Source organism: Pezoporus flaviventris, unplaced genomic scaffold (genome assembly GCF_033815535.1).
Source record: "Pezoporus flaviventris isolate CSIRO_AGI_PZ_B2104156 unplaced genomic scaffold, CSIRO_AGI_Pfla_v1 ptg000001l, whole genome shotgun sequence".
NCBI lineage: Eukaryota > Metazoa > Chordata > Aves > Psittaciformes > Psittacidae > Pezoporus > Pezoporus flaviventris.
In genome coordinates, this window is record NW_026892549.1 from 10,718,626 (window position 1) to 10,741,604 (window position 22,979).

General features: G+C 37.8%; 1 protein-coding gene across 4 annotated transcripts in view; it reads left to right on the forward strand.

Annotated features, from left to right (window-relative positions):
• Positions 1-22,979, forward strand: part of THSD7B (thrombospondin type 1 domain containing 7B) — a 285,500-nt gene that overhangs the window by 158,090 nt on the left and 104,431 nt on the right. For all 4 annotated transcript variants that reach the window (XM_061444781.1, XM_061444804.1, XM_061444797.1 and 1 more), the window contains one exon: positions 19,202-19,396. In XM_061444781.1, coding sequence (XP_061300765.1) covers positions 19,202-19,396 — 195 coding nt within the window. The remainder of the gene's footprint in view (positions 1-19,201; positions 19,397-22,979) is intronic.

The following is a 22,979-nucleotide window of genomic DNA, read 5'->3' on the forward strand; positions in this document are numbered from 1 at the left end:
AGTTATTAAAGATACGTGAGAAAATTAAGCAGAAATTGATTGGCAGAACTGAGCAGCTGTGTGCAGACATGAACTCAGGAGATTTTGAGGGATTTAGCTCTTCTATTGCATTTTAAACCCCCAGAGAATGTGATGTTGTCATGGCAGTTTTCATTTGGGGCACACCGGGGAATCTGATGGGGCAAATGTCCTGGGTTCAGCAGTAGCAGCCATTTTTCTCCTTCTTAGTAGCTGGTGCAGTGCTGTGGTTTTGACTTTCAGCCTGGTAACAACACTGATAACACCGCTGTTTTTAGTTGTTGCTCAGTAATGTTTACTCTGACCAAGGACTTTCTGAGTCTCATGCTCTGCCAGGGAGGAGGGGAAGTCAGGAGGAAGCAGAGACAGGACACCTGTCCCAAACTGACCAAAGGGGTATTCCATACCACAGTGCATCATGCCCAGTATATAAATTGGGGGAGTTACCCGGAAGGCCCAGATCACTGCTCGGGTTGGTCTGGGTATCGGTCAGCAGGTGGTGAGCGGTTGTATTCTCTTCCCTTGTTATTTCCCTTACCATTATTATTATTGGTGATAGCAGTAGTGGTTTGTGTTATACCTTAGTTACTGGACTGTTCTTATCTCAACCCGTGGGAGCGGGGAGAAGAATAAGAGGGGTGAGTGAGCAAGTGGCTGCGTGGTTCTGAGTTACCAGCAGGGCTTAAACCATGACAGGCAAATCAGACACACCATGTTTGTAAGAAGCTGCTATGACCAGCAGTGCTTTTTCAGTATCGCTTTGAAGTGATTGGTTAGCGGAGCACATAAAAATCACTGCCTGCAAGGTGGATGGGTTTTGTTTTTCACCAACACCCATGTTGCTGGTGAAGTTGCATGTGAGTGAACCTCAAAACATTTGTGCTTTAAAATAAATGATATCTTTAGTGCCTAGTTTCATGGAGTATAAATTTTCATGTAATCTAAACACATCTGCTCATAATAATTAACTTCTGTGGTGTATGAAAGGAAAAGCTACATCAGCTCTATGGTATGACGCGATGGATTCCTTTCTACCTGTTCATCATAATGATGAATAGTAGCATTTATAGGAAGATGGCTGCTTTTTATTAATTTTTGGTTTTAGATCATTCATCTTGCCTTTTTTAAAGCTTATTTAAAAGTAAATACTCTGCAAATCAGATATGAAAGCATGAACTTTCCAATTTTAAGCATTTTGATGAGAAACAGGGCAAAATATGTCTCTGCTTAAACTGCCTTATCTGAAGGCTTTGAAAGATTCCTGGCTTCCCTAGCGAGATGATTTTCACAGGTAAATGTTAATATTGAAAGTAACCATGAAAGAAATTTAGAAGGATTATGGCATTTCATTTGACCCTGAGAGCTGGTGTTTCCAAGGGACAAAGTTAATAATAATGAAATGTACTAGCAATTTGCAGTTGGTCCTATGGTTTTGCAAGTATTAAATATTTACTGTAAGTGAAAAAAAAATATCTATTGTGTTTCCAGAAGTTAAATACACTTAATTCTCAGGCTTTCATTCAGTAAAATTTGAGTATGGGCTTTGTGGAATGCAAACTCTCAGGTTTACAGTAGAAGTGATGGGTATACAAGTATAACTATCAATTAGCTAGCCTGTCAAGTAGGACTGGGGGAGCCCAGCGATCCTGTTATATTTTCTCCCAGTGCAGTCATCTTCCACTACTTGAAAACAGGTTAATATGTTGAATTAACAGAGCTACAGGTTTTTATTGGTGTTGAGTTTGCATGGTAAGAATGGTGGAATCAAAAGAAATGATTTATGGAGAGTACTTATTGAGCAAAAGTCCAAAATTCTGGTAGAGTTTCAGGAGGTGTGTACAAAATCTAGCTTGCTATTTAAAAACCTTTCTGGGTTTCTCAAACCATATTGATTAAATAATAAACAAAGTACTTTCTTGAAGTCTCACAGTTACTGGCATAAACTCCCTGATTGAATTATACTGCAAACTGAACACTGCAAGGGAAAATGTCTTTACCAGTTACACTTGTATCTCTTTATGCAAGGGTTTCTTATTAAAAATTCTATCCCAGGATTTTCTCAGAAGATAAACTAGACTCAACAAAGAAGTTAATGCAAAAATAAGCTATTGCAATGGCATCAATAAACAGATACAATAAGCAAATAAGCAATTTGCAGATAAGAGAGTCAACATCCCATGAAATGTTTATAAAGGTAATATTTAAGATCTCATAAAATCAAATTGTATTCAGATACAATAACAGAAGTCAGTAATAAAACAGCGGTGAATCAGGTCCAGAGATAATCATAAAGCAAAAGGCTCTATTCTGTTTCAGAGATTTTCTTTAGTACTAAACATACTATATTTTTATGGCAACTCCACCCAATCTTTGCTTACCGAGTTACTCATGGTTAGAATGCACACACACGAATCAAACAGCTAAAGGCATGTGCTTTTTGATGCACTATAATTTAATTATTGAGAAAGTCATTTGGATGTCATTTAGGATTCATAGTGCTGATCATTTTTAGATTTTTTTTGTCCTGAAGGAAACAAGCTATTTTAAAATGAGGCTACCATTCTTCCTTTTCTTTCTGAGTCCATCAAGCTATTACAGAAATAAAGTGGATTTTTTTAACTTTTTATTTTTTTTGTTTGGTCTTTTGTTTTGTTTTATTATCTGTGGTAGATACTGTTATCTGCTGGATAATTATTTCTTTCAGTATTTTTTGTGCAAATCAAAAATAAGCTGATGGCCCTTTATTTCCATATCAATCATCTTAAATTAAAAAGATAAATAAATAGAGCTGTTATAAGGATAGGCACAGTGTTTGCTGGCAAGTTGCACTTCTTCCATGAGGTCTCAAATATGCTAATTTCTGACAAATCAAGGTTGGTTTCTGTCAGACTGCTAAAGCCAGGATTCACTGGGACAGGCAATTTCAAAATAGCTGCTTATCCTTGGCAGCTGTTTCCCTGAAAGAGGACTGCAGGCCTGAGATCTTGACCTGGTTGTAACTGGTAACTGTAACATCTCTGTGGTTGCAGCTGGTCCACTCAATAATGGGTGGTTCAAGCTTAGGCAAGTTTATGGGGAGGTAGGGTGGAGAGTGTCTGGTTTTTACCACATTTGCAGAAGGATCCTTTGTTGTTTGTAATCCGTGTTGCTCAGTTGAGCTTTTTGCATGCATGTGCTGCAGTCTACTGATGGGGCTACAGAACTGATGGACAGGGGTAGAGCAGTTGATGTCATCTACCTGGACTTGTGTAAAGCATTTGACACTGTCCCACACAACAACCTTGTCTCTAAATTGGAGAGACATCAATTTGATGGATGGACCACTCGGTGGATAAGGAACTGGCTGGATGGCCGCACACAAAGAGCTGTGGTCAATGGCTCAGTGTCCGGCTGGAGACCAGTAACGAGTGGTATCCCTCAGGGATCGGTGTTGGGCCTGGTCTTGTTTAACATCTTTATTGCTGACATGGACAGTGGGATTGAGTGCGCCCTCAGCAAGTTTGCCGATGACAGCAAGCTGTGTGGTTTGGTTGATATGCTGGAGGGAAGGAATGCCATCCAGAGGGACCTTGACGCGCTTGTGAGGTGGGCCGATGCCAACGTCATGAAGTTTAACCATGACAAGTGCAAGGTCGTACACCTGGGTCAGAGCAATCCCAGGCACAGCTACAGGTTGGGCAGAGAAGAGATTCAGAGCAGCCCTGTGGAGAAGGACTTGGGGGTGTTGGTCAGTGAGAAAATGAGCATGAGCCGGCTTCAGTGTGCGCTTGCAGCCCAGAAAGCCAACCGTATCCTGGGCTGCATCAAAAGGAGCATGACCAGCAGGTCAAAGGAGGTGATCCTGCCCCTCTACTCTGCTCTTGTGAGATCTCACCTGGAGTATTGTGTGCAGTTCTGGTGTCCACAACATAAAAACGACATGGAACTGTTGGAACAAATCCAGAGGAGGTCCACGGGGATGATCAGGGGACTGGAGCACCTCCCGTACGAAGACAGGCTGAGAAAGTTGGGGCTGTTCAGCCTGGAGAAGAGAAGGCTGCATGGAGACCTCATAGCAGCCTTTCAGTATCTGAAGGGGGCCTATAGGGATGCTGGAGAGGGACTCTTCATTAGAGACTGTAGTGATAGGACAAGGGGTAACGGATTAAAACTTAAACAGGGGAAGTTTAGGTTGGATATAAGAAGGAAATTCTTTCCTGTTAGGGTGGTGAGGCACTGGAATGGGTTGCCCAGGGAGGTTGTGAATGCTCCATCCCTGGCAGTGTTCAAGACCAGGTTGGACGAGGCCTTGGGTGATATGGTTTAGTGTGAGGTGTCCCTGCCCATGGCAGGGGGGTTGGAACTATATGATCTTAAGGTCCTTTCCAACCCTAATTATTCTATGATTCTGTGATTCTATGACCTAGTTTCCACCTTTTTTTATATTGCTGTTGTTTTGTTTGTTTGAGGTCAGTGAACAGCTTTTTACCGAGCTTAGCTGATCTGGCTTATCCCTACCATAGTTGTGCCTGTTCCCCTCACAGAAAATTCACCAGTCAGTCTAGGAATTAATTATACTTTCTGGGCCATTCTGAGTTCCTAAAGCACCAGATAGAGTGGTGTATCATGTCCTCCTGCTTGCTCTTGAGCTCATCTCATTTGAGGTCCTTTTTGCAGCATAGCATGTATGTTCCTTTCACTTTTAATCATCAGCTGAGCACTCAGTAGGTCAGTCATTCTCTATAGATTAGCCCAGAGACTGAAAAGGTCTATAAATTGTAGATAAAATAAAACATACCACCATCATTTGCATGTCCTTCCAGAAGAGATCTACCCCTTTATGTTATTGTACCAGTCACATGAATTCACCTGTTAAATATTGGCTACAACAGGCTTTCAGTCAAAACTGTATGTTAATGCTGTAACTGTGTAAACATTTGCAGTGTATTTTTTAATGCTTAGTTGATTGTTACATAGTTTCGCAATATAGCCTTATTGCAAAACCTCAGTTACCTTAGCTGAAGTATAATATAAAGATGATGAAGCAGCCGTCATGGCTCAGGAGAGTGATATGAATGCATCATTGAGCACTGCCTCTGGCAGTACTGGGACAAAGTACAGCTGTCTTGTGGGGGAGAAAAATCAGGTCCCATTTTTTATTTCCTTACGTAGGTTACTCTGAAAAGAATAGGTTAATATTGGTAGCAGATGACTGTTGTTTGCTATTTAGTCAGTGTTTTTGTAGGTTTAGCAGATTTTGTGTTGATAAAGGATGATTTGATTTTGGAAGGTGATTACATATAACATGTTTGTTCGAGCTTGTTACTGAAGAATCCCACTGTAATCATAATGGAAAGCATATTAAGCTTAATTTTAAACATCTGTGACAGAAAGGTAGGTAAGCATTTGAAACAGAGAGTTAAGCATTTGCTCACTTCTTCACAATCTTTGCTCATTCTTTTGCTGGAAAAGGACTGTCAATCTTACGTCTTTTAACTTAAATCTAACCCATGTCCCTACTGTTTGTGTACACTTATTTTTTCTAGAATAATTTTATATAGCACTGTGAAATGGGCTTCTGTTATATTGGACAACATAGAATACAAGAATCTGTGCAAAGCTTCATATGAATGTCACCTTTTCTTCCATGTTTACTGTAGTGAAAAACCTTGTAGTCTTATCAGGACTTCTCATTTATTGATACCAGACATCTTAGTATTGGCAGCTCATCTTTTTTGTCTTTTTATGAGAAAAAAAACCACCTTGCTACAAAGTTGAAAAAAAAAAAGAAAAAGATTATTTTCTGTGTGTATATGGGTACATGATTCTCATTACACCCTGGAGAGAATCTTGTGGTTTTGGGTGTTTGTTTTAAGCTTCACTGTATTTTTACAGTTGTATGAGTACTTAGGACAGTGGGTTAATGATTAAATAGCCATTTTGTGTGTTCCTTTATTATTTTCAACTAGAGAACAACTTCTGGTTTTTTTACCTTGGTGTAATCAGTAACTTTACTAATAGTACATTTCAATGTTTTCTTTCTTTACGTTTTGACAAATTCCAATCATCCACCTTCCATATATTGTATTTAATTTAGTATTATTCTGGTTTTTTTGATCCCTTCATGGAAGGCTGTGGGGGATGCCTTTGGTTCATATACCTAATGCTTTATGAAATAAACAAATAAGTAATTCAAGCTTTGTAGTCAGTGTGCTGCATAATGATCTAGTCATAATTTTTGAAGCTACTGTCAACCCATCTTAAACCAGAGCATCTATTTGAAACAGTAGTATTTCATAAGCTGCATTTGACAGTTCATTATCTTATCTGTGAGAAATCCTTTCTTCCTTCATCTTCACTCAAAAACAATATCCCTGCAATTGAACTTTCAGTAAAAGTCAAGGTCACAGCTTTGGAATAAAGTTATATATGGGAATTGCCTGTCTTTACGTTGAAAATGTGAGTAAATCAAAAGTACTGATACGGTGATCTAAATCTACAGTATGTTCTCTTGCTTTCATTGAAACTAAATGATAAGAAGTTTTCTTGACTTTAAAACTGTTCTTGGGGAAACTTCCTTGAGAGACTCTTAACAAACCTATATAGATTTAACCCTGCACTAAAAAAAAATAAATTAAAAAATCAGGGATGGTGGTAAATTATAATATATATATATATATATACATGTATATATGTATGTATATCTCAGTGCCAGATCCCACAGCTTTTCTGAAATGACAGGAATTAGAAGCCCAAGGGCCTGATCCTCACCTGGGGGAAGAGGCTTGCTTGGCTCTTGGGGGAGAGGCTGTTGCATTCTCCCAGCCCTTGCATCATCCTCTCAGGTTCTGATTACCATTCAGTTTTTATTCTTTTTCTGTATTTCATCCTTTTTACTGCTGGATCTTTTATGGTGATTTTAAACTGTGTGAATTCAAAACGATTTTCAAACATTGGCTTTTTTTCCTGATTTTTTTTTTTTTTAATGCACATCAATGAGATCTGCTGATGTTGGGTGAAGAGCCAGTGAAATAAAAATCAAAGTTGCCTCCAAGGAGCCTTCTCTTTCTTATTTGTTGATTCAAACTTTCCAGCCTAATTGGTTTCTTCTTTATTCCTTGTTGGTAGTGACCTTGTAAAGCCTGGTTTTCAAGGCTTCTAATATTTCACTGCCAAATTGTTCATTAATTTACAGCGGGTGTGTAATGTATCAGTCCTCCTTTTTCAGAAGGACTGATACATTACACACCCACTCTCCATACTTCCCCATTAGTGTTTCCTTAATCTACTGAGGAATAGTGTTATCTTCAAGGGTTTGTGGGAAAAAATCCCACATACATTACAGGCTTTTTTTTCTGAAACGGATCTTGCATTATTCTGAGGAAGTGAAAATCATGGATGAAGTCTTGGTATTTAATAATGTACTGCCAGAACCTCATGGTATAAAGTTTAGTAGCTAGACCAATATTCAAACTGTTGAGCAATGTTATTGCTCTACTAAACCTTGCCACTTTCCACATCTTTCTGCAAGACCTGCTTTTGCCTCAGGCTGTAAATGGAAGATGAGATTCTATGATTATAAATCTCCTGGATTAAGTACACAAGACCCACACTGGTTGACATTGGCTTTGATATGTATGAACAAAAGTTTATATAGTCATTTTTGCTATGTTTCCATTCTAAAAGTTAATTAACGTATAAGATATAACCCTGGAGCATAGGTCTTGAAATAGGACAAGACAAAGGTTTAAAGAGAAATTGAGACAAAGTTCTGAAGAAAAGGCAAAAAAACAATGCAGTATCTTAGAGAATCTCTCAGTTCTGCATAACCATACAATCTTAATTTATTTGGCCGTGCCATGTCAAACTTGCTCATAGAAAAAAATTGCTATGAATTTGTGGTGTGCTATATTTATACTTTCATTGCAGCAACAGCAAGAGTTAGTTTCCCAAGTAGTGCGCATTTGTCTGGATAGTTCCTTTTCCTTTGGGCTTCTGATGAAAAAGCTGCTATTTACTGTTTCTTTGAAATACACACTTAAAATTTCAAATATGAGTTTTCTCTTCTGAAAAGAAAATGTGACATGAATCTTTATTGGATTTTCAAAGTATTGAGTTAGTTTTGCTTTAAATTTTATTTCCTAAGTGACTTACTCAGAATGAAAGAAGTAATTACTACTTTGGGAAATTTTGGAAGACTCTCTGATTACTTTCACTTGGCTTTAAGGGAAATGGTCATGCTGGGCATAATTGGCCACAGTCTGTTTCCTCTCCAAGGAAGACAGGATAGTATGTTCCTCTGGGCTATGTATCCCTGAGGAAGCCTCAGGTCTGAGCCACTGATATGCTCCTGGACCAGCACAGGTCCTGACACTGTGTGTGAACATTGAGGACTTCTCAGAGGTTTGGAGGAGGAAGCTGATGATACATACTTGTGGCCCAACTACTTTCAAATGAGCCAGGAGAGGCATGCTGAAGGTAAATAGAAGTGTTAGTATATATAGGTGGTGGGTCCACTGTTGTGGCACTGGCAGAATATGAACAGCAATCAGGTTACTGTCTCTCTCTTCATTTCCACTGACTCTTGTTTTCTTGATTTCTTTTTAAAGAATATTTTTTAAGAAGTCAGAAAAAAATCCATAAACCACTCTGTAGAGTTTTATTTCAAGTTACTTTCCAAAGATGACCTTCCTCTGCTTCAAGCGCTCCTTACTTTAAGTGTGATGACAGTTGGCAAAAAATCTACAACAAGAGATTCACACACAGTGCAATTTTGTGGGAGAAACTGTTCTGAGGTCCAGCAAAGATGAACAAATCTTCACAGGTGAAAAGGAGCATAAAATGAGAATAAACTGGTGATTTATTATAGTGAAGATTAAAATGGTTTATACTGGAAAGGCTGTAATGCAAGAAAATGTAGTGTACTGTCCCAGTCAGCTCTACCCTGGGGTTAGCTAGAATGAAGCATGTGAAAAATAGCTAAAACCACTAAGATTCTATGATTCTACTAATAATCTTCCAGCTGGGTGGAAAGTGTTTCTAAGTCTGATGCAATTATTTTCTGTTATATTAATTTGCTTTTATTTCATTTGATTTTTTTCTTCAGTTAAACCATAAATTATATGATCTGAATCAGTGGTAAAGAAATCACAGTGGAGAACTTCTTGTGTCCAAATATTGTATCTGTTAAACATGAATGATCCTATAGTGACCCATTGGTGTTTGGATTGTGCAATTGCTTTAGAAACAAATGCTTGCAAACAAATGCTTCGTTCACAGATATTAAAATGAAAATATAATAGGATCTGTTGTTTTCCTATTGAAATAAATGTGAGTTATCCCATTGTTTCAGCAAGAATACAATCAGCTTTATAATCTCCACTCAATTATAAGAATTTATTGCAAATCTAGGAAGAGTAATAGAAGCTGCATAAGAAATGTTGCTGCTTTTTTTCTTTTTCTGCCTGTAAGAAATGATCATCATAACAAAAACATAACATACTGTAAAATACCACCCTTTGCATCTTCTCTGCTCTTCTACCTTGTGTTTAAGAGACTAGAAGGGGAAAGCAAATAGTCCCTTTAGATCTGTTAGCTTCAAAAGAAGAGTAAAAAGGAATGTTCTAGCAGTGAGAACGGTCTGAACAGCAAACATAAGGGAAGATGAATGTAATTATTTTTATTATTCTTAAGAAGCAAACCTATTGGAACTCCTTTCCTCACACAAAAATGTCCACTGAACATGATCCAGGGGTAATACTAATTCTTACACTTACATGAATCAAGGTCTTTTATACACCCAATACAGAAATATATCCTTCAGTACTTTGGACTGTTAGTCTTTTGAGGGGAATTTGGTTTTCTGTTTTGATTTTGTTTATCTTTCTTTTCTCCTGCTAAAGAAAGGATGCTCTGAGGTAGGGTTTCTTTAAAGCACTTTTCTCCCACACACTAGGAGTGTTCAGGAAGAAGTATAAAAAGCCTTTCTGTATGTATAATTTATACATTATGTATTATATGTATGGGACTCCCACACATCAGAGTGTGACTTTGCTCTTACTGGGTTCTAATCTGAATACTTGGGTTTCCTATTGGGTGAATCTCCAGAAAGGCCTCAAACATTTGATTTCTTAAGGTTGTTCATGGGAAATTTTTCACAGTCTTTTTCTGCCTCTCTCACCTTTAATCTAAGTAGTGGTACTTTACTGTACTTAGACTGTGCTGACCCTTCAGTCTCAAGTATGATATCTTTATTTTGTCTCACAAAGTAGACTATTTTATGATGGCTGTAAGATACTTAATTTAGATAACATGAATTATATGAGTATGCATTTTTATTAGCTTTGGTCAAAGTAGATTTAGTTATTTTAACAGCTTTAGGCTGGAGATGAGTAGCCAGACTTCAAACCTCAAAGCATTTAGTATTCTTATCTGTTCATTTACTTTAAGGAAGTGATAACTGAAGTGGAAAGTTTTAACTACACTTTATCTACAAAATCCATTGGTACTTTAGAAAAACATAACAGCAGTTTGTATGAATGGAATGTAGGAAGTTATGGGATGTTTCCAAATTTCCATGTTACTACTTTCTGAATTACAGTTTTGAACTTTGATAAAGATGACAAATCCGTATGCTGTAAAAAATGCCATTGTGGTCTGAATTCTGGTAGAGTGTGGTTATTTAAAAATACAATTAAATAGAGGAGACCACATGCTGCTCTTTTTTATACCAGTCCAAATCTTCATATCTTAGGTACAGTGCTATAAATAACATTGTGCGGGTAGTAATTTCAGACAAAAATTCTCTGTTAGATGTTAGCTATGTGACCAAGTAGTGAGAAAATATGAATTTTGGAGAATGAATCCACACTGATGGACAGCAGGCTGCCACACAACCCCTTTCTGTAATGAGATCTATGCAACAGCAGGTTAATTTGTGCCATCTTGCCTGGGGCTTTGGATCATGCCTAGTAGAGCAGGATTTGGGTATTAACAACAGAATTAACAGGGGCAAGAGGAGAACGGTCATTTGAGAGCAGGAGGCTCATCAGGATTTTCATCAGGATGAACTGAAAATTGTTGAAGGGCATGTATATATCCACAGTAGCTTAGTTGCTGGTCCTTGATCAGCCAAGGGCAGTGAGGAGTTTTGAAAGCCTGAAATGGACATTTGTCTAGACAAGTTTAGAAGGCTGTCTTCTGAGACCTTCATAAGGTTGGTTTTGCCATGTGAGTTGAGCGTAGTGTTGAGCTCTTTACTGCTGTCATGAAAGATGACCATGGGGTGCTACTAATAGTTGTACAGCCAAAGGAAAAGCCATTGAATAGATAACTGAGGCAAAACTTTCAAAAGGAAGTCAGTGCTCTCTTAATCAGCTAAGTGCTTTTCAAACTTGTGTTACTAGAATTGAGTTACTTAAGTTACTGTAAATGTGTTTGGTTTACATTTTCTCTCGTATTATTTGGCATGTTTGATTCTTTTTATTTACTGTGGTCTCAATATGTGTGTATTTAACAAGATGTCTTAGTTTTCAAGTTATGTGATAAATAATTCATCTTAAATATAACTTGATGATAGGTGCTACAAATAAATTGAACTCAAGTAATTTTAGTAATTGTGGGGCACAGAAAGAGGAAAAAAGGAAGAATATATTTGCGTTTTGTTATATTCTGTGAAAGAAGCAGAAGCATAATTTCTGTCATTAATCATCTAACGCACTTTCATTGATTTTATATTTTCTAGAAAATGAAAGTAAAAGCAATTCAAAACCTATAATAATGTTAGGAAAAAAAGGGGGAAAATTGTGAAAGGCTCCTTAGACTGATTGCATAATGTAGGAGCACTCAGATTGCAGTTATGCTCTGGCCGAAGTAAATTTGAAACATTAAAAAAATCATATTGTTTTGTCTTTCTAGCCAGGCAGACTGTGAACCATTTGCAATAAGAAAATACTTGTATTAAAATGAAAATGGTGCTAGACATTGATGTATCAATCTTATGTTCTGCATTCCCTGTGTGGGTGGGAGGAGGAATGGTCTTTACAGCAATGTATTTCTCTCCTACTTCTCCTTACACAGTGGGCAGTCCTGGTTCTCACAGATGAGGAAAAACTAAAACATCAACATAGCTTGGCTTAATTGACATGTACAGCTCAGTTCTTACAGTGATTCTAGTCATATATTCCAAACCAAAAAATCCATAAACTCATTCATAAGTATCAAAAATTGTACTCCGAAGAGGTTACTTTAAAATGGAACAGAGATGAGTCCAATTTAAGGCATTATGTGACAGAAGTCAGCCTGCATTGACTTTATTACCCTGGAATGTAATCCCTTTCAACTGCTTTCTTCTGTTGCTTGCTCATGTTGGCTGAGAGTCATGAGCCAAGAAGAATGAACAGTGTGGGAGGGATGTGTGCTTTTGGTATGCAGACCTTTTGTACAGATTGCTTTGTCCCTTCTGGTGTATGCCAATGGCATGGAGCTGTGAGGAAGTTCTGTGGTTGGGTCAGACACATGCAAATGGCTACCCTAGCAGAGGCATGGCTTTGGCTGTGCTGGAGGTCGCCTCCCACCATGCTGGCCCCCAGAAAGCTGCAGCTACGACTCCTCTTTTTCTGAGCCCCCTGTACTTAGATTAACCTATCTTCTTCCCCATGTGCATGCCTTATTGTGGGAAGGCTGCAGAGAGAAACCAACCCAAATAGCAGCTAAACCATGGACCTTTAGCTTGAGAAGGATCTGCACAGTTTTGCATGCTTTTTTTTTATTTCCATTCTAATTTTATCCCAAACTTCTCCCCTTTCCTTTGTTACAGGCTTTTCTCCATGCTACTGCTCTGTACCAAACTTTTCTACCCAATTCTTCTCTGACCTCTTTTCTTGCAAATCATTTAAGTTGCTTTCCTTTATCTTTTCAGTTGATATTTACCATCTTTATTGCTTCCCAACATTACCTCAGGTTCCTATTGTTTGTTTATAGAGCGTATTGGTGGGGGCTGTGTTTCTTCAGTACTGTGTTTGCTCAATGGCATTGTTAGCCCTTTAGCACTACTGTCAATATAATTAATAATTATAAAATGGGAAACTGATCTTAGAGCCAGTGTCCCTGCTGCATAACTAGTTGTCCCAGCTCTTACTCTGGTATTTTTCCTAGATTGTGTCTGCGATGTCCTTCCTGGCATCATTTGTTCTTTTCCTCAGATTTAATTTTAATGGTTATCTTTTAATTTTATATTTTATATTTTGCTTCTGTTAGTCCAGACTTTAGAAACACTTAATTGCAGGGAGTGCTGCTACATCCAAAGGGGCTGTCACAATGCTAAAATGGAATGTGTGTTTATGTCCTTATAGAAGCTGGACCCTAGACTTAAACTTGAGGGTCAGCAGAGCTTTTTCTTACATCTTATGTCTGCTTCTGGTCTCCTATAACTAGGGGTTATGTTAACGTACCGAGAGTAACATAAATGTTGCATGTGCTCTAGTGGAAGGTGCCCATGACAGGGGGTTTGAAACCAGATGATCTTTAAGGTCCCTTCCAACCCAAACGATTCTATGATTCTAAGTATAAAGAAGCATCAATACAGAAAATAAATGAGGTCATCATGAGCTGGAACTGTACTTATAGTCAGCAAGTCTAGATCCTTAAAGTTTTTTCTTCTTTTTTTCCTAACATGTTATATCTGAACTCCTTTTTCACTTATCATTAGTCATATGTGTAAGTAGTGATATGTTATCTTCTTACATTGAGTGGTAATGAAAATAATTAAGTAACGCAAATGAGAATTTTTCTGAACAATGAGAAGGTAAGCAGCTACATTCAAAGGATTCCTTTGCCTTTCATGCTGGCTTTGATTTTTCACACATTTTTAGAGCTTGAAGCCAGAGAAGCTTATTATATCATTGTGTCTACACCTCTTGGGCATTAGACCTCTTGTCTAACCTCATAGGTCATCCTGTTATTCCTGCACTAAGTCCAATTATTTCATTTACACTGCTGCATAGCTTTAGTTTCAGTGTTTGGCCTGAGTTGTACCTCTCTGGAATTATCAGTCATTGTTTTCAGATGTTCTAATGACATTTAATTCCAGAGTTTTGAAACCACTAATTTAGGTTTCCCAAATTGAAGTGCCACGGACAATATAATTTTACTGGTTTGTAGTTGATATTTTCACTCTTCAGCTTTTTACCCTTTGGAAACTGTTGAAATGAATTTTTAAAGGAGAATTGATTATAACTTTGGTAAATGGATGTAATTACCAAGACTGCCTGTAGTTGGATTTTTACTGAAGAGGAACTATATTTATGTTATCTTTCCTTCCTGGATGCAATGCCATACCTATAATATTTCTTTCTCAATATACTCCTTTTGTTAAGACCATCTGTAGTACTTGTAAGTCAGGCATGTGTCTCCTGAGAGCACTTGAGTTACCCCAGTTTGATGCTGACATACTTACTTGGTGGTGCTGTAGCATCATCTAAGGATGCATTCAGTGCCTCTGCAATTTGGCAGCATGCAAACATTTGATCTCACCAAATAAAAGTTTATAGAAGTGTCTACGGTTTGCTTTTAATTTAAGATAAATGTAGTTAAATAATATAGCTTCCATATGCTTCTGTGTGTCATATGCTAACATGGTGGCATACAAACATACTCTTGTGGGTGTCAAAATAAAACCAGAAGGCAGAGTCTGTCATCCTGTTAGACTGAATATCCTGTTAGCAGTCCTTGTTCAGTGTCCCGACAGGACTCCGTAACTGCAGAAAGGGAAATTTCCTCCCCAAGCTGTACATTTAGCACTTGACTTACGTCTTGAAGCAAAGAGGTTGCATCTGCAGCTATTTTCATTGCTCATATTAATTGTTAACTTTTCTTGACACCCTAACGAGTGTATCCACACTGTGTTAAACAATTCCAGCTCTTTCCTGGAAAAAAGAAAAAAAAAGAAAAAAGGTATTATCTTTTAGCATTTTAAACCTGATTACCTTTCAATTTAATTCATGATATTATTTCTGTTGTTATGAGAGAAAATGTACTTTTTTTTGGGTGCCAGCCATTGTTTTGTGCAATTCAACAGAATTGCATTATATTGTCATCCCGCAGCTTGGCCCAAAGTGATTATTTCCGGTTTGGTGGCATTGACTGGTGGTAATAAGAAAGAATAGCAGGAGTTCAAAAGGAAATCCTGCATTTCCCCTCTTTATGGGAATCAATATTATAATTTGAATCCCTTTATCTGGTAGTGTCCTGTTATTAGCTGTTTCTATTTGTATGTTTGTGGCCATTCTAAATGATGCAGAGATGGTAGAAGTCACACATTATGTCTAGGAGGGATTTATTGTTACTATGTGATTTTTTTTTTTTCCTCAGTGCATAGGGCTGCAAATGGACTGCATTTGCTCTCCTGTGGTACCCGCTTTAAAAAAAAAAGAGATGTTGACATAGCAGAAATGGCTTTGCGGTATGAGTTTATTAAAAACCACTGTGACAGAACTGAGGATTACAGGGAAATATTTTTTATGCAACATAAACCACACATGAGCCAACCCAATCAGTAGTCTGAAACCACGGAGGATGAATAATTTTACTAACTTTCCTGAAGGTCCACTGGAAACAGATTTGTCTCATTCTATTTCCAGAAGTGCCTGTATTTGAAAATATTTTTCTTGTAAGTGTTAAAGCTAACAACTCAGAAATAAGTTCACAGCAGGCAGAAATGAGGTGATGAGTTCCTGAATGAATCACTGGAGTCGATCTGTCAGCTCTGCTGATTCGTGTCTGGCCCTTTTCAATCCATTAAAATGCCCTAATGGGGCATTTGTTTTATTATTTAATTTATTTTAGCAGTTTATGCTGCTCACCTGAAGCATCATTGTAAGCATGTACCAGAAATCCTGCCATTTTTATGACTGACATGCTGTAAATATCAGGCCCATTAAGCTCAAGCTTTTAAAGGTAATTCAGCTCAAACTGAAGAAGTCATACATTGGCATTGTCTTTGAAGATGTTAGCAGTCTCTTGAGTAGAAATTAATTGCTCCTAGTATGACTGAAATGCACTGTACTGCTTAGGCAAATCCAAGGCAGCCTGAGTTTTTGGTATATAAGGGTACCAGATGTTCATGGCTGACATTTTATTTATGCGTGTGAAACAAGAAGTGCCTGCTCTAACAGCAGTGATGGAGCTGCTTGGTTGGGTCTCCGAGAAGGTGCTCATCTGGGCCTACCAGCTTGGTAATAACACCCCTGGCAGTGATAAGTGCAGAAGTCCAGAAAAGCAAAATGTTTGCTTTCTAGGTCGTGTCTTAGGCATCAAAAAATGCTTTTTGGATTCCTTGCTCTTTGGCCAGTGCCTTCTTTCCTTGCTGGCGTGGGGGTTTTGTTGCTGTCTCAGGAATGACCGGGTTGAGTTACCAGGATCAGCGCTTACAAAAAGAAGCAATTCTCTATTTTCAACCACCTTCCTGTCCCTAATCACCTCACAGGAGATCATCCTTCTCTCCTCCTTTAAGTCTTAGGTCTCTTACTAGACTATCCATTGTATTTTCTTTGTTTCAACTCCATCATGTCTCCATGCTTATACATGTATAATACACTATATTATTTGTAATTTTAACTTCCCTCTACACCAGTTTCTTTAAGCTCCATGATCTCTGTCAAATATTTGCCCTGATCTTATACGTCGTTATATATCCATCACTTTTAGCATCAAAATAGGCTCAACAATCTCAGTGACTTATTTGTATGTTTAAAATTAAGCACATCTGTGCAGAAGATGAGGCTATTAGGTAATAACTCATTGCAGCATGGAGTGTCAAGTTTAACATTGATATTTAGAAGTTCCATCACTTGTGTTGCCATTAATAAATGTCAGGAATGAATTGTGGTCTTCTGTCAGACAGTAGTAAACTTTGCAACGTGATGGTTTATTATGCAGTTGCAAAAACTGCTTCATGGGGCTGATGGTGTAGGATACTGTTCATTTCCCTGCAGATGCTAGTGGCTGTCATGATGCTGAGAGGATGGTTTGCATATACTTGGCCATACTTCACATGGACATATTTGTGTTGCCAGATCTTTGGTGTCCTTGCTGAAGGTAATGAGGCTTCACAGACCTTGGGCATCCGATTCTATTGTTTAACCTTCCTGAAGAGGGCAATTACCCTGCTTTCCCATACAGAATGGTGACCTCTGTCCTTACACTCTTGTAACTGAGAAGGGGAATGTGTCCAAGTTTCTGATTGCCGGAGTTGAGAGCTAGGAAGGGTCACAAGCATGGAAAGTCAAAGGCGAGGATCAGCAATTTAGAGGTAGTTATTAATATGCTGATTTATTGTCATTTGAGTCTAAAGAGACTTTTAACAATTGCTTAGCTTTTGCATGCTCTTCAAAATGCTGTTTTTTTTTCTTAGAAATCTAATTCCGTTTTCTGGTTGTTTTTTTTTTCAAGATGATTGCCAACCCATCCCTTGATCCCATACAGTTCTGTAGTTAAAAAACAAAAATCAGGTGTACTCATTGCTAAGTTACACCCCAGTAAATCCTTTAACTGTAAGAAAACAGAGTTCTCATTTTCCTTTTTCTTCATGCACTCCTAGTTGCATTAAGTGCTGGCAACAAGGAAAAACGTATGCTGTCTCAAAAACCTGAATTATTTAGGAATCTCCACAAAATAATATCTCAGTTTGTTAAATAATAAAATCTGGATTAAATAATTTCATTTTCTGTTGCTTTATAATATGATGTGTGGACTTGCCTGAGATCAAAGTGCATGAGATGGCTAAACTCTTGGGGCCAAATTCAGTTCCTATCTCTGTCCCTGACTTTATTACTTTAATCAAGTCATGATCTTTCCTTTGGTTAACCTACAAAGTAGGATATAAATAGCCTATAATCTTAGAGATTTTGTGAGAATTAATTCTTATTAATGAAATGAAAGACTCCATGATGTGCAGACTATTTTTATTTATTATAATTACTTATTAATTCACTGAAACTTTAGCAAGTTTTATTACAGGCTTCCTGTGACTCAGATTTACGCATTAATAATTTTGTCCTCTGTCATGGCTATCCAGTGCCATTATCCACCCTGAAAAATTAATCATTACAGTCCAAAAAAGGATAGGGGCGTTGAAGGCAAAGGGGATTGAGCTAAAATAAAACTGGTGGCAAATCTTAAGTCCTGGGCAAACCTTGTTTGACTCTTGCCTGGCCCCAGAGACATCTACATCCAAATTTGGAGACCAGAGCATTAGCCCAGCCCTGTGCCTCTTGTTTCCTATTGGCATGGCCCAGTCTTAGAGAGCTGTAAGCTTTGGGCAGGGCACTAGAGAAATGCATCTCATGGGAATGTGGGCTGCAGCCTTGATGGTGCTGTGCATGAAGACAAATCTCAATATATGCACAGGGGCTCTGCTTCTGCCTGCGTGCAATGGCATTTCAGGTTGGATGGAGCTCAGCAGAGTGACACTGTCCTCAGTTGAGACCTGCAGAGCAGGTTTCTTTTATTATTTTTTTTCCTATTTGTTTGTTTGTTTGTGTTTTGGGTTGTTTGTTTTTTTTTCCTTTCCCCTGTTAAAGGATCCATTCAGTAGTTCTCATTCATCCATCCTCATAGCAAGCTGTCACGCACTGTAAAAGGAGACTTCTAGTGCAGTAGCTGCAGTCCTTTTGTATCATGGCCACAGACTGAATGCTTGTGCCCTTCCTCTTACACATCTCCATTTATGCCAGAGATTCAAAGGTTTGGATGGCCACAGAGTGGGAGAGCACAAAGGATAGCACAATATTTAGGAAATTGCAGTTTCAGTTGCATGAATGTTGTGTACATCAAAGCTTGGGAATCCTGGTCTTGACCAACTGTGTTTTCTGGAACATAGCCACAGTATTATATCTTTTCTTGTTTGTTCGTACAATGTATCATTGTTGAAGCCGTTGCCCCCACCCTTAAAATGACTGCCTCCTTGAGAAGATTGAATTTATATCATGCTTTAGATAACACATGGCTCAAATAAGAATGTGTCTTCATGGTTTTGTGAAGTTTCAAGCACATGTTTGAGTGATGCATGCATAATGACCTAAAAATAAATCAGCATTATCCTGTTAACCCAGGAGAGAGAATCTCACATAGAACACAAGTACTGACTGCATAGAGTATAGCACAGGATATATAAGAGTATAAAGATTTCTGTACTTTTACTTCCCAGCTGTTACCTGCCTCTCAGAGCACAACGACTCCGCTAGTGTTGGTGACTGCTTGCGGTGGGCTGGAGCTATGCCATCTCTTGTACAGGAGTGCCTCATTCCCTGCAAAGATGACTGCACATTTACGCCTTGGTCAAAATTTACAGCGTGTTCATTTGACTGTGAATCAACTAGAAGTAGGAGGCGGTCACTAACAGGTATAATCTTTTATAATATTAATCTGATGGCGATACTTGTGAATAATGCCTCTCAGATGTTGGTGGACTGTTGTTGAGGTTTTGGGAAAGCCCAGACAGAGTACTGATCATCCTTAACTGTTTTTTGATCTGATACTGATCATTGCCTGCTTTATTCACATACATTTTGTATGAGAATAGTGCAGAAAAACTAAGCGGTTGAAAGCCATTTTTAGTCATAAACCAAGTGCAACTATTCATTGTGCGAGTTTATCTGACCTATTAATCTGGGAAGCATGCAGTAAATATGTATACAAGTACATACTGTACAAGCACAAATCAGTGTGATTTTCTGTTTAAGACTCTTGAAATCTGGGAAAAGTTTAAAACTGGGAGATTTGTGCTCAGCAGTATCCAGTAGTTCAAGGGGGCAAATTAGTACCATGAATAAAGAAAAAACAGTATCATTAAACTAATTTTGTTTGTTCTTTTATATGTATCCATTAAAAACTCTAGTTCAAACCATTACATGGATCAGTCTCCCGTACTTGCTGTTGTGGTTTGTTATTGTGTTATCTGAATGCTGACTAAACTGAAAAGCTTTAAAACTCTATAACATGAATAGTTTGGAACTGGTTGTTTTGTTCAGAGTTGTCTTCCCCACACATGCATAGCTAAATTGAATTAAAATGAATTATACTGTTTTCAGAAGGTTTACAAGAAATTTTCTGTTATTGTTATTCTGAAAACTGGCATCTTTTCGTATTTCTGTGTAGTGTTTGAGAGCTGTGGTGTAGCTGGCTTGAGTTTGCTTCATTTATAGAGGTGAAACTTGAAAGACTTCTACTATGGTGTAGAATATTAACATTGCTTTAAAAATATCTTCTGCGATAATGCCTGGGAACTGAATGGCAGAGAATTATGGTGGCTACCACTGCTCCTTTCTTCTAGACTCACTTGTACCTGGCTGCATGGCTGTCTTTTTATTCAGTTTGCTACTGCTGGAATGATCCAAGTTTTTAGCAACTTACAATTACAGTATGCATATATAATGGCTTCAAGCTGCCATTTGTCAGTATGGCTCGTTGAAGGATAAAGACTCCTCTTTTACTTAAAAATCATTATTACACATTTTTCTATTATTTATGCTAAACAGCATATTCTAAAATGTTCTCTGTATGTTTATAGTAGTAGAAATCCTTTATCTGTATCAGAATAATAGGTGACTTTTCTTGTAGAAAATAAGTAAGAATTAAGTGAATACTTACTTCCAGGCAGTTTAAATCTGAATTTTTTTTATGAACATCTATGCAAGTTACAAAACAGTATAGGTTCGACCTATCCTCTTTCTTCCTATGTTCTATATCAGACATAAATCCATTCAAGTAAGTGGACCAGAAATGGTTTCTCATAGGTTTTGATAGCTTGTCTCCTCACCAGCAAAGCATTTGTGACCAAACACCACCAGTTTCTCCCATATGACCTTGTGGGGTTCCCTTCCTCCTGCTGGGAAGCATCTCATGGCCTCAGCCCCCGCCCAGCAAAGGAGTTCTGAAAAGCAAGTGGTCAACATGCAGCAGGAGTCCCAGGCTGTGCTGGGGTGGGGACAGCACGACACCGTAGATTACAGCAAGGGGAGACCAAATCAGATACCAGTTTTGGTTTGACCATATTTCAAAAGGGAAAGTCTGTGAGATTAGTGCTGACTTGTGGTTGCATAAAAGTTCATGAAAAGTGGAGCTAGCCAGAAGTCTTGAAAAATCTCATCCATAGGAACTCAGTCCAAAGATTTAAGGAACGTGCTATTTTGGGAAGTATTTCACAATGTCAGGAGAGTCCTTTATCCATTTGTATTTCACCTTTCTTTAAGAGTACAAGAATTGTACCTCCTTATTCAATACTCTCCGTGTTCTCACATGAATGTTTTTTCTTTATTCTGAGAGTTTGTCTTGGTTTAAACTGAGCCATTAACTACATACCATGCCGCCGCATTGCAGAGTTCATTAACAGTGTCATTTCATAGGAATCTGCTAATTGTTTGCTAAGTATTTGCTTGCCTCCCACTCAGTTTTTAATAGTATTATTCATTTTAGTTTGTTAGTAATCACAGACTTATGAAATTAGTCATTACTTAAGAAGTGAAAGACTTGTTACAGAACATATCAAAATTCAAAGTCATTATAATGAAAACAGTTTTTAAGGAAGTCTTCAGTTAATTAATACAGTCAATTAATTCACTTTATTATGGATACAGTGTATTTTCTGTAGGAAGGTAGATTTTTAATGTTTCATGGATTTTTATGTACAGTATGTACTACCTGATAATATTTAATGCATATAATATTTGTTAGTGTTTAGAAATTTAATTTTAAAAAGAAAATACTATTTAATTGAAGTATTTATATCTTCAAAATTTCTGGAGATAATATTTTTAATAGTAATTTAAAGCTATCTGTGAAGGTGATAAAAATATCAGCATCACTAATTCTAAAACTACTTCTTTGTGAAGAGTATGGGATGAATGTCACGTTTGCCCTCAAATTAGGGCTTTCTCATGCCAGTTTCATTAGAGGGAAGATTCCTACAAAACAGGTGGCAGAGAAAGTTGGAAAAAAAGTGTCATATGGGTGTGAGATTATTAGCATCCTTACCTGTGTCTGATGTGCTTCATGCAATAATGGCAAACATGGCCAAGTCCCAAATTCCCATGTTTACCAATACAATGCAGAACACACAGCTGTAGGTATACACTGAGTTTGTGGCTTCTGTCAGCTCATCAAACATAACATGCTGGAAATGTCACTGCAGACCTCCCAATCTATTAAAAGCCTTTAAAAAGACTTTCCTTGAAATATGTGGAGTTGTACGTCTTATTATACCTTAATCAAATTTTATTATGAATATAATACATAAGATTATATATCAATATGTATAAATATAAATATGTATATATATATGCACAGAGAGAAATATCAAGATGCCAGCACTTCTTTGTGTTTGTTATCCCTTTGTGCTAGAACTTTACATTCCCCTGAACTCTGAAAATACAGTTTTTAAAGAACTGGGGCTTGAAGGACAGTCGTATTCATAGAATCGTATCATAGAATTCTAGAATGGTTTGGATTGCAAGGGACCTTAAAGATCATCTAGTTCCAACTCCCCTGACATGGGCAGGGACACCTTCTACTTCCTATCCCTACCTGCTCTTGTAAAAAGTCCCTCTCTAGCTTTCTTATAGGCCCCTTTAGGTGGTGGAAGAGGTCTGCAATCCTTGCCGTTATCTTTGGAAGTATATGTTTGTATGCAAACAGTTATTGATGACAGCCAGCTTGTGCTTCTATTATATTGTGAAAAAAACTCTTGGTTCCAGTCTTGGGGGTTATACAACTTGCCTTTTGTTCTTAGTATCTTTTTTTTTGCGGGGAATGCCAAAGAGAAAACATTTCTTTAGGGATCAAAGCGTTATAAACTTTTTTCAGAAGTATTTTTAGAGCATCCAAGATCCCTAGTGAACATTTTGAGTACGGTATACAGATGTGGTCTGTTAGTGAAGATGAATTTCCCCCTTCTATGCAGATGACAAATGCAAAGATGTTTCTGAGCT